At 62.4% G+C, this 11,570-nt stretch overlaps 1 protein-coding gene across 1 annotated transcript in view; it reads left to right on the top strand.

Moving 5' to 3' along the window:
* Positions 1-2,099: 2,099 nt before the first annotated feature.
* Positions 2,100-11,570, top strand: part of SRCIN1 (SRC kinase signaling inhibitor 1) — a 57,231-nt gene continuing 47,760 nt past the window's right edge. The window contains 2 exon segments of the mRNA XM_053965210.1: positions 2,100-2,292; positions 5,474-5,757. Coding sequence (XP_053821185.1) covers positions 2,100-2,292; positions 5,474-5,757 — 477 coding nt within the window.

The raw sequence follows: 11,570 nt of genomic DNA, 5'->3' as shown, positions 1-11,570 counted from the left end.
TCTCCCAGCTGGAATTTGCCTTTCCCACCCTCTGCCCCTCATATTTCCTTGGCTTGCTCCTTCCTGCATGGCTCCAAGCGAGCATCCAGGTGTGCCGGCCCTTCCCTTGGCACTGGATCCCCGGGATTTTGGGAGGTGAACTCGTCTCCCGTCTCCATGTGGGCGCGTGGGCGCGATCACACCCGGCGAGGTGGGAAAAAGTGGCGGCTGCTTTTTCCAGGGCCAGCCAGATGGGATTTCTCCCTCCTGCACCGGGCTCTGACAAGTGACATGCAGCATTTATCCGGTGCCTTCGGCGCTTCCCAAGGGAAGGAGCCTCCTGGCAGGGCAGTGCCACGGCATGATGCCAGCTGGGCTCCTCCGAGCTGCAGCCTTGGGGCGAGCTCCGTGCCCCGGCGCAGCTCCGGGGTGGGAATTTGCGGGACGCGGGCAGGGAGAAGGCGGTGCCCAGGGCTGGGAACGGGCAGGATCCCAGGATTTCACGCGGAGAATCCGGACTGGCACCGTGAGCGGGCACGGTGCCCCTGCCCAAAGCCAAGGGGGATCTGTGGGGTCCCGCCTAGGAAGTTCCCAATGGAGCTGTGTGTGTGTTTGTGGAGGTGGGGGGGGGGGTAATTTTCCGCCGTTCCACTGGAATTTGGGAGTGAAAGGAGCAGCGGGGAGCCCGCTGAGCCCCGGCAGGGATCCTTGGGAACTTGGGAACAGAGGGATGAGGCGGGAGAACAATTCCCGCATCCCGGGGGACATCCCGGGGGACATCACGGTGAGCTTTGTCCCCTGCTGGGTGCTCACGGTCCCCTGCGGGTGGCCTTGGCGTCACCTGGCTTTTCCCAGGGGTTTTGGTGCCCGCTCCATGAGCCCGGCAGCGAGGGGAGGGTGCGGGATTTTTATCCCGGTCGCCGCCAGCTTTCGCTCCTGTGTCGCTGTGAGAGGGACAAGGACGCCCCAAAGTCCCCTCACTTCCACATTCCAGTCTTGGGTCTGCCCCGCTCCCGGCGTTCCCGCGGCCCCAAGGCTGGAATTCTCCGGGAATTGGCTCGAAGTGGCCAGACCCGGCCAGGGTTGGCCCCGTCGGGGACATGGCAGTGTCGGGAGTGAGGGACACCGGTGTGCCCCAGTGTCACCTGCCCTGTCCCTGCTCCTGGGCACCGTTTGCTTGGAGAACTTGGGCATCTGGGCAGCTCCCAGCACTTTTTGGGTGTGAGGGCGGGTCCTGGAAGGTGCTTGACCATCCCAAAGGAGTGGACACGAAGGTGGCCGAGCCAGGGACAGGGACAGCAACGGCTCGGCCGCTGACTCTGAGCCACCTGGCGTGGTGGGATCTCCCCGCCCGTTGCACGGATGGGATCTGGCTGATTTTTCCACCTCAAACCACCCCAGAATTCCCCGATTTCCCGCAGGCCTGGGCGCGCATCTCTGCAGCACCACACGAGTTAAACCGCGCGGCTCAGGAGCTCCCCCCGCTCTCCCCACGCCTCCTCCCACCCCCGGCAGCTCGGCAGGGAAGGGGTTAGCACCGGGCAGGGCTCCGGGAGCCGGGCAGGCTCGCTGGGCGCCGGGCAGTGCGGCAGTGCAGCCTCCGGGAGGAAGCGGGAGCATCCCGCTCTTCCGGCCGCGCTAATGGCCGGGCGCGGGGGAGCCGCATCGCTCCGAGGGGCTTCCACCCTCGCGGCTGCCTCTCTCCCTAAATGCACTCCCCGCCTCCCCTCCCCTCGCCCCTTTTTGTGCGAGCGCTTTCACGGGCGATTTTCCACGGTCCGCTGATCGCCGGCGCTTGCCGCGACCCGCGCGAGGTTTCGCTGCCTCCTGAAGATTTATGGGACTGCAGTAATAAACTGTGTTTGAGACATCCCTGGGGGGGATAAAACCCCGCCGAGACGCTGCTAAAGGGGGGATCCCAGCCGTTTTTTGGGGGCCTTTCCCTGCCCCGTCTCTCAGAAGCTCTCGCCAGCGCCGTTCCTGGAGATTTTCACCCAAACCGGTGCCTCCGCTATCGCTGTTTTCCCGGGAAGGACGCGATGGCCGTGCCCTGCTAGCAGCCCGGGGCTCCGGCCCCGGCACGGGTGACACCTCTGCTGCCAGGTGGGGACGATGGGTGGATGAATCGGCAAAGAGAACCGCGTTCCCTCAACCTCCCTCTGCTCGGAGAGGGGCTGGCCAGGATCTACCGCGGCATCCTGGCCGTCGTGGGAGCGCTGCGCCCGGCCAAGGAGCCGCCCGCAGCCCCCGCGGAGCGGAGCGCTGCTCCCTCCGTGCCCCCGGAGCGCCGTGGGAGCCGCGCTGCGCCCGCGGGTAAGCGAGGGGACGGTGCCCTGGTGGGGGACACGGCCCGGAGGGGTGTCCAGCTGGGCTGGGCAGCTCGGCCAGGCTGCGGCCAGCGGCTCCGCCACCCCAGTGACCTACTTGGAAGCAGCCTCGGGAAGCGCTTTCCAGGGATCTGCTGCGGCCGTGCGGGAACCGCTGCATTCCTGAACTGCTGCAGCAGGAGAAGGAAAAAACTTTGTAGGGGATTTGAGGTGGAATTATCCCCGGGAGGGAAGGATTAACAGCCTTTCCTTCAGCCTGGCCGTGAGGGTTTTCAGGTGCCTTTCCCCCGCCCCGCGCTGTTGGCTGTTTCCTTGTGGGACCATCCCCGCCCGCTGCGGGTGGCATCTCTGGAGCGCTGACATGCGGCCAGCGCACGTGGCTGTGGCGACTTTTCCTCCCCTGGCCCCGGGGGGGTTCGCGGATCACAACATTCGCGATGTTGCAGGGTCGGGGCCGCCTCGTCCTCGCTGGCTCCGCGTTCCGGGGATGGCGCCGGGGCTGGAAGAGCCCCTGAGGGGCTCCAGCTCCTCCTTGCCCTTGCTCAGATCATCCCTCGGAGCGGGCGAGCGGAGCTGGCGCGTTCCGCTCCTGGAGCGTGTAATTAGGGAGCGGGGAGCTGCGTGCTCATCAGCGAGCGGGAGGGGCCGGCAAGGAGCTGCAAACGCGGCCTCAGCCCGGCGCTGCTGCAGCGGGGCTGGAGCAGGCACCGGGAGCTGGTGGCGGGGAACAAACCCCTCTGTCACCCCGAAAATCCCCGTCCCTGCAGCTTCCTCCGCCTTCATCCCGGTCCCCGGACACAGAATTCCCGTGGGATGGGAGAAATCCGGGAGTTCTGCGGCGCTCAGGACCCGGCATTCCTCAGGGATTGTTTTGGAGGGCTTGGGGGTGGCCCGGGGTCCGATCCCGCACCCCGAGGGTTCTCCAGAGCTTTCCAAGGGCTCCGAGGCTGTGGCTGCGCTGGGTGTTGGCTGCTGGGTGCAGCTCCTGCCCAAATTTCTGCTCTGGGGTCACGGACACGGTGCTGGGGAGAGCCGAGGCAGGGGAGGAGTTTTCCAGCTGGAAAACGGGAGCGGGGAGAGGGGCAGGCAGCTCAGGGTGTCCCGGGGGGGGTCAGGACGAGCTGTCCCAGTGGGGTTGCCCATCAGGGCTGGAATGCGGCGGCTGCTGGGAGCCCGGGGCGATGCACTGCCCGTGTCCCCTCTGCCATCAGGGTCCCCTCGGGACGCTTCTCCGGGGGAGTTTGGGGTGTTTGGTGTGGTGGAGGTGCCACTGTGACCTCCTCGGTGCCACCACGACCACCCCAGTGCCACTGTGATCTCCTCGGTGTCACCACGACCTCCCTGGTGCCACAGTGACATCCCCGGTACCACAGTGACCTCCCCAGTGCTACCATGATCTCCCTGGTGCCACCGAGAGCTCCCTGGTGCTGCCGTGACCTTCCTGGTGCCGCTGTGACCTCCCCAATGCCAGAAAGGGGCTGGGATAAGGGAGAGCATCTCTGTGATCTCGGATTTGGTGTCCCTGGGGCTGGTCTAAGCCTCGGGAAGAGCTGGGATGGGGCAGAGCATCCCAGAGATGCCGGATTTGGTGGCCGCGGGCACCGGGAGGGGACTGGGATGAGGCAGGGCATCTCCATGATGCCAGGTTTGGTGCTCCCGGGCTGGGCTGAGCTCAGTGGGGGGTTTGGGATGGCACAGAACATCCCGGTTTGGTACCCGTGGGCACCGGGAAGGGCTGGGATGGGGCAGAGCATCCCGGCGATCCCGGTTTGGTGCCCGCGGGCCGGGCTGGCCCCTGTGAGCAATGGCTGCAGGATGGGCACTGAGCCCCCCTGGGGTCTCTGGGTGACATGGGTGGGCCTGTCCCCCCCCCTCAGCACAGTGCCCGCACACGACCCTCCCCTACCCTGCCTGATTTCATTTTCTTTTCGCTCTGTCCTGTGTCCGTGTCCCCTGTGTGTCCGTGCTCCGGAGCCGTGTCCGTGTCCCCGTGTCCCCCGTGTGTCCGTGTCCCTGTCCTGTGTCCCGTCCATGCTGTTTTCAGTCACCCAGCGCTGTTTCATTCCCGTTTCGCTCCGATCATCGCGGCTTTGGCGGGATCCCAGCCCCTGCACCCCCTGGCCCCTCCATCCCCGCCGTCCCCTCATCTCCTGCCGCGCGTCCAGGAGCGGGGACAGCGCTGCCAACGCAGGGGGATGAACCGGGCACCCACCCCTTCCCCTGCACCCCACTGAGGGGTGATGCCACTCTGGGCACCCCACCGAAGGATGATCCCACTCTGGGCACCCCACTGAGGGGTGATGCCACTCTGGGCACCCCACCGAAGGATGATCCCACTCTGGGCACCCCACTGAGGGGTGATGCCACTCTGGGCACCCCACTGAGGGATGATCCCACTCCCAGCAAGGCTCCGCCATCACTCCTTGCTGAAATCCCCTCCCCAGCCCCAAATCCCAACACTCAACCTCTGCCCCACGTCAGGGAACCGTCCCCACCTCTGCCCCGTGGAGGGGACTGTCACCCGCCCCATGGAGGGGACTGTCACCCCCCCATTCCACATGTCTGGGGACCGTCCCCCCCTCTGCCCCACGGCCGGGGGACCCTCCCCTGACCCCCCTGTTCTCTCCCGGAACCCGCAAAGATCCCGACAGGACGAGTCCCCAGCTCTGCCCCATGGCCGGGGACCGTCCCTCCCCCCGCCCCACATCAGGGGACTGTCCCCACCTCTGCCCCACATCAGGGGACCGTCCCTCACCTCTGCCCCACATCAGGGCACTGTCTCCACCTCTGCCCCACGGCCAGGGGCCCCTCCCTTGACCCCGCTGCTCTCTCGTGGTGCCCGCGCAGATTCTGACAAGACGAGTCCCCACCTCTGCCCCACGGCTGGAGACTGTTCCCCCCTTTCCCCACGGCAGGGGACTGTCCCCCACCTCTGCCCCACATCAGGGGACTGTCTCCACCTCTGCCCCACGACCAAAGGCCCCTCCCTTGACCCCGCTGTTCTCTCGTGGTGCCCGCGCAGATTCTGACAGGACGAGTCCCCACCTCTGCCCCACGGCAGGGAACTGCCCCCCCTCTTTGCCCCACGGCCGGGGATGGTCCCCATTTTGCCCCACGGCCGGGGGACCCTCCGCTGACCCCGCTGTGCTCTCCCGCTGCCCGCGCAGATCCCGACAGGACGAGCTCGCACATGATCTCCGCGGACGATGCCGAGTACCCGCGGGAGTACCGCACCCTGGGCAACGGCACCCGGCGCTTCTCCAACGTGGGGCTGGTGCACACCTCGGAGCGCCGGCACACCGTGATCGCCGCCCAGAGCCTGGAGGCGCTCACCGGCCTCCAGAAGACGGAGATGGAGCGCAAGCGGGACGCCTTCATGGACCACCTGAAGAGCAAGTACCCGCAGCACGCCCTGGCGCTGCGCGGGCAGCAGGAGCGTCTGCGGGACCAGGTGAGGCATTTCCCGGGATTGCGGGGGGTGGGGAGCGCTCCTGGATGGGTGGGGCTGGCTGGAGGAGAAGAGGAGCGAGGGGGTGGGGGTGTGCGTGAAAAGGTGAGGGGGCAGTGCAGCAGTGATGGGGGAGCGTCTTCCGGGGGTGAGGGAGGGAATATTCCAGGGGTGAGGAGAAGATTCTACGGGTGTGAGGAGCAAAATCTCCAGGTGTGAGGAGCAGAATCCTCCATGTGTGAGGAGCAAAATCCCCCAGGTGTGAGGAACAAAATGGCCCAGGTGTGAGGAGCAGAATCCTCCAGGTGTGAGGAGCAGAATCCCCCAGGTGTGAGGAGCAGAATCCTCCAGGTGTGAGGAACAAAATCGCCCATGTGTGAGGAGCAGAATCCTCCAGGTGTGAGGAGCAGAATCCTCCAGGTGTGAGGAGCAGAATCCCCCAGGTGTGAGGAGCAAAATCTCCAGGTGTGAGGAGCAGAATCCTCCAGGTGTGAGGAGCAAAATCGCCCAGGTGTGAGGAGCAGAATCCTCCAGGTGTGAGGAGCAGAATCCTCCAGGTGTGAGGAGCAGAATCCCCCAGGTGTGAGGAGCAAAATCTCCAGGTGTGAGGAGCAGAATCCCCCAGCCCAGGTGTGAGAAGACCATCCCCAGGTGTGGGGGGAGCCCCCTCCAGCCCCACAGAGGAGCCCCCACCCCTCCCAAGTCCCCAGCTGGATTCCCCTGATTGCCCCACGGATGGATTCAGTCCTGCTGGCCTGGACAGGAGCGGGACATTGGTCCCTGCAGAGGTGGCAGGGGTGTGACAGCCTTGAGGGACAGCTGGCCCTGGCTTTGCCCCACAGAGGGGTGACCCCAGCCCGGGGGTGACCCCCAGTCCAGGTCCTGGCGGTTTGGGGTGGGCAGCAAACCCCGACCAGGGGGGTCGGTGCCGTGTCCAGCAGAATGTCCCTTGGCGGTGTCCCCAGGGACCTGCTGGGGTCCTTGGGGCAGGTGACATCTGGTGACACTTGCTGAGCACAGCAGGGCCTCAGGGATGAACTGTCTGGGGAGTTCCCATCCTGTTTTGGGGTGTGCTGGGGACCCCAAACCCCTTGGGGTCGGTGCCGTGTCCGTCACGATGTGCTTTGGCTGTGTGTCCCCTGCTGGTCCCCGGGGCAGGTGACATCTGGTGACACTTGTTGAGAGCAGCAGAGTCCTGGGGATACTTCTGGGGGTTCCCATCCTGCTTTGGGGTGCTCTGGTGACCCCAAACCCCTCACTTGGCTCCGGTGACACCACGGTGACACCGATGTGGCGGCAATAAATCCCCACCTCCCCCTGGAGAGCAGAACCCGGAGCAGGAAACATTGAATCAACCCCAAAATCCCCAGGGGACAAAGGTCCCAAAATTCCCGAATCCCCAAAATCCCTAACATTCCCAAAATTCCCAAAATCCCAAGATCTCCAGGGGACAAAGGTCCCAAAATTCCCAAATCCCCAAATTCCCTAACATTCCCAAAATTCCCAAAATACCAAAATCCCCAGGGGACAAAGGTCCCAAAATTCCCAAATCCCCAAAATCCCTAACATTCCCTAACATTCCCTAACATTCCCAAAGTTCCCAAAATCCCAAAATCCCAAAATCCCAAAATTCCCCAAATCCCCAGGGGACTAAGGTCCCAAAATTCCCAAAATTCCCAAAATTCCCCAAATCCCCAGGGGACTAAGGTCCCAAAATTCCCAAAATTCCCAAAATTCCCCAAATCCCCAGGGGACTAAGGTCCCAAAATTCCAAAACTCCCAAAATTCCAAAATCCCAAAAATCCCCAAATCCCTGAAATGCAAAACTCCCCAAATCCCAAATTTCCCCAAAATTCCCAGGACTGGCACGCTGGAAGGAAATCCAGCTTTGCCAGGAAAACCATTGGAGCTGCTGCCCCCCAAACCCCCCAAATTTTGGTGAGGGGACAATAATTGCTGTCACAATCCGTGTTTGGGGCATCTCCAGGCACGGAGAAGTCGCTGCTTCCCAGAAAATAAATTGGATTTTTTTTTCCCCTGTTATTACAGGGATTTAAAGACTTTCCTTTTTTTTTTTTTTTAATAAGCAGCAGCTCTAAAAAAAAAAAAAAAAGTAAAGGGGGAAAAAATCCAGCTGGGGTTGGCTCAGGTCTGGTAAACTGCTGAGGATTTTTATAGGTGAAGGAACGATCTGGATTTGGGAATTATCTGGGAATAATAAATTGGGAATTATTTGGGAATTTATTCCCGAGGCGGAGGGAGCGTGGTGGGTGTCTGGGAACCACTTGGCTCCAGCCAAACCCACTCGGATTTTTGGGCTTGGTTGCAGTTCATTCTTCACCAAAACACCCCAAAATCCTACAAAATCCTATTTTTTTTTTTAATCCTTTCCCCCCCCCTTCTTTTCCGTCATTTCCCTGGCAGGCAGTAAATAATTACAGGAATTCTGGGATGTTCAGGTGCCAACCTTTAAATGACATTGGGATCCAGCCCTGCCTGGAATGTTTGAAAATCACTTTGATATTCCAGAGGAGCCTCGAAGGGATTCCAGGTTTTGGTGTTTTATTGGGATTAAAAAAAATTTAAAAAAAAAAAAGAAAGAAAAAGGAGGGGAAAAAAGGAAAAACTGGAAAAACAAGATGGGAATGGGATTGGGAATAAGAATAATGAGAATAATAGGAATAATGGGAATAATGGGAATGGGAATAGGAACAGGAATGAGAATAATGGGAATAATGGGAATAATGGGAATAATGGGAATGGGAACAGGAATGGGAATAATGGGAATAATGGGAATAATGGGAATAATGGGAATAATGGGAATGGGAACAGGAATGGGAATAATGGGAATAATGGGAATAATGGGAATAATGGGAATGGGAATGGGAATGGGAATGGGATTGGGATTGGGATTGGGATTGGGATTGGGATTGGGATTGGGATGACAGGCCACTGGAAATGTTGGCTGTAGGATTTGGGGATAAATCCTGCCCTGGGAGGGGAAGCTCCGGCAGGAGAGGGATGGGAGATGATTTTTCCAACCCGGATTGTGCCGTGATCCCATGGCCGATGGTCTGGGAGTGGGATTCGGGTGGAGCCGCTCTGTGGTGCCTGGTGCTGAGGGTGTGGAAAGCTGGGAACCGCTGGAAAAACGAGGGAATAGGTGGGAAAATAAGGAAAAGTTGGAAAAATAAGGAAAACTTAGGGAAATCATTCTGTGGCTTAGGGAGTCCCTCCATCCCCCGTCCCCGGCTCCAATTTCCCGCTGATTTCGGATATCCACACTGGCCAGGAAAATGTGGGATTCCATCTTCAGATGGATCATAAATCCTAGGAAAAAAGGGATTACGGACCCATTTCCCACCCATCACCAGGGAAAAGCTGCGTTGTGGTTTAACCCCTTCCTCTCCCGGCCGAGCCCACCTGGAGCTGAGGCTCCCAAAAAAATGAAATGTCCAAAATCTTGGGTTTCAGCCTGTCCTGTTGTGCAGCAAGGAGACAAAAAACTCCAGGGAAGGGCCGGAACTGGGAAGGGCCGGAGCTGGGAAGGGCCGGAGAGCAGCAGGGTCACATCTGCCTGGAATAAATGCCTGCATTTCCCTGTCCCCATCCCTGTCCCCATCCCCATCCCTGTCCCCATCCCTGTCCCTGTCCCTGTCCCTGTCCCTGTCCCTGTCCCTGTCCCTATCCCGGTTTTTCCCTGTCCCTATCCCGGTTTTTCCCCGTCCCTGTCCCGGTATTTCCCTGTCCCGATCCCGGTATTTCCCTGTCCCTATCCCGGTATTTCCCTGTCCCTGTCCCGGTTTTTCCCCGTCCTTGTCCCGGTATTTCCCCGTCCCTATCCCGGTTTTTCCCCGTCCCTATCCCGGTATTTCCCTGTCCCTGTCCCGGTTTTTCCCCATCCTTGTCCCGGTATTTCCCCGTCCCTATCCCAGTTTTTCCCCGTCCTTGTCCCGGTTTTTCCCCGTCCCTATCCCGGTTTTTCCCCGTCCCTATCCCGGTTTTTCCCCGTCCTTGTCCCGGTATTTCCCTGTCCCTGTCCCGGTTTTTCCCCGTCCTTGTCCCGGTTTTTCCCCGTCCTTGTCCCGGTATTTCCCCGTCCCTATCCCGGTTTTTCCCCGTCCCTATCCCGGTATTTCCCTGTCCCTGTCCCGGTTTTTCCCCGTCCTTGTCCCGGTATTTCCCTGTCCCTGTCCCGGTTTTTCCCCATCCTTGTCCCGGTATTTCCCCGTCCCTATCCCAGTTTTTCCCCGTCCTTGTCCCGGTTTTTCCCCGTCCTTGTCCCGGTTTTTCCCCGTCCCTATCCCGGTTTTTCCCCGTCCTTGTCCCGGTATTTCCCTGTCCCTGTCCCGGTTTTTCCCCGTCCTTGTCCCGGTATTTCCCTGTCCCTATCCCGGTTTTTCCCCGTCCTTGTCCCGGTATTTCCCTGTCCCTATCCCGGTTTTTCCCCGTCCTTGTCCCGGTATTTCCCTGTCCCTATCCCGGTTTTTCCCCGTCCTTGTTCCGGTATTTCCCCGTTATTCCCTCCCGTGCCCGCCCCGCTCCCCCCGCAGGCCCCGCCCCCCGCTCTCTCAGCGCCCCCTGCCGGCGGCGCGGCGTGGGCGGGGCGGAGCCGCGGTTGCCATGGTGACGGCGCCGCGGGCGGGGCGGGGCGGGCCCGGAGGCGGGAGGTGGTGGCTCCGAGCCGAGCGGGGCCGAGCGGGGCCGAGCGGGGCCGAGCGGGGCCGAGCCGAGCCGAGCCGAGCCGAGCGGCGCTGCAGATCCCGACCCGCAGCGCTCACCTGCCGCAGGTACCGGGCGGGAACGCGCGGGATGGCGCGGATGGCGCGGGATGGCGCGGGGCGCATCCCTTCGGGTGCTTACGGAGCCGGTGTCCGCCACCCGCTGCTGCATTTCCCCCGCCGATCCCCCCTGCCCCGGCTGTCCTGCTGTCGCTCCTACCCACCCCAGTATCCCCCTCCCCAAAATTCCCACCCCGAGCTCCCGGTTCCCGTCGGCAACCGGGGGGGTCCCTACCGGACACGCAGCCCCTCCAGCGTCCCCTTTCCTTTAGCCCCCCCTTTTCCCCAGCCACCCCTTTTCCCCCAGCCCCCCTTTCCCTTCAGCCTCCCCCTCTCCCCTTTCCCCGGGGGTCCCCCCCGTCCCCGGTGTCGCGGCGGGGAGGGGGTGGCACTTTGTGGCTGCCATCGTCCCTGCGCTGCCCTTCGGTGCAGCAGCCGGGGGGGCTCCCCTTGTCCCCGTGCAAAGCCCTGGTGGTGCCCGCGCCGCCCCCCCTGCGCACCCCCCGCTGTCCCAGGGCCGCTCCGCGTTGTCACCCGCGTCCCCGTGCCCCTGCAGGGGACACCGGTTCCCTCTGCCCGCCTCGGGCAGCGGAGAGGGGCAGATGGTGGCCTGGGCACGCAGTGTCCCCGCGCCCTGCGGGCGCTCTTGTCGCCTCCGGCTCTCCTGGCCGAGCGTCCTTCCCGCGGGGCGCCCCCAGAGCGGAGCCCTGCGGCGGCAGGAAAGGTCTGACCTCACCTCCAAACCCCTCCAAGAGGCGGCACACGGCCCTGGCGCCGTCGGGGTGCCCGGCTGGGCTGGGAGTGCCCGGCGCGGGCGGGTTTGGGGGTACCGGGGCGCTCAGTGGGGACGGTGAGCGCTGGCTGAGGCGACGCGGGTGGCGGCAGCGTGGTGGCAGAGGCGACGCGGGGTCCCTCGGGGCTCTTCCCGCGGTGTCATCTTGGTCTCCAGAGGTGGAGAGTGACGGGAGGCGCTGGGAAGCGCTGAAATGGTGGAGCGCGGCTGCCGGGAGTAACACGAGCGCTGCGTGCGTGTCC

The sequence above is a fragment of the Vidua chalybeata genome, chromosome 26 (genome assembly GCF_026979565.1).
Source record: "Vidua chalybeata isolate OUT-0048 chromosome 26, bVidCha1 merged haplotype, whole genome shotgun sequence".
Lineage (NCBI taxonomy): Eukaryota > Metazoa > Chordata > Aves > Passeriformes > Viduidae > Vidua > Vidua chalybeata.
This window is presented reverse-complemented; position numbering and strand designations above follow the sequence as displayed.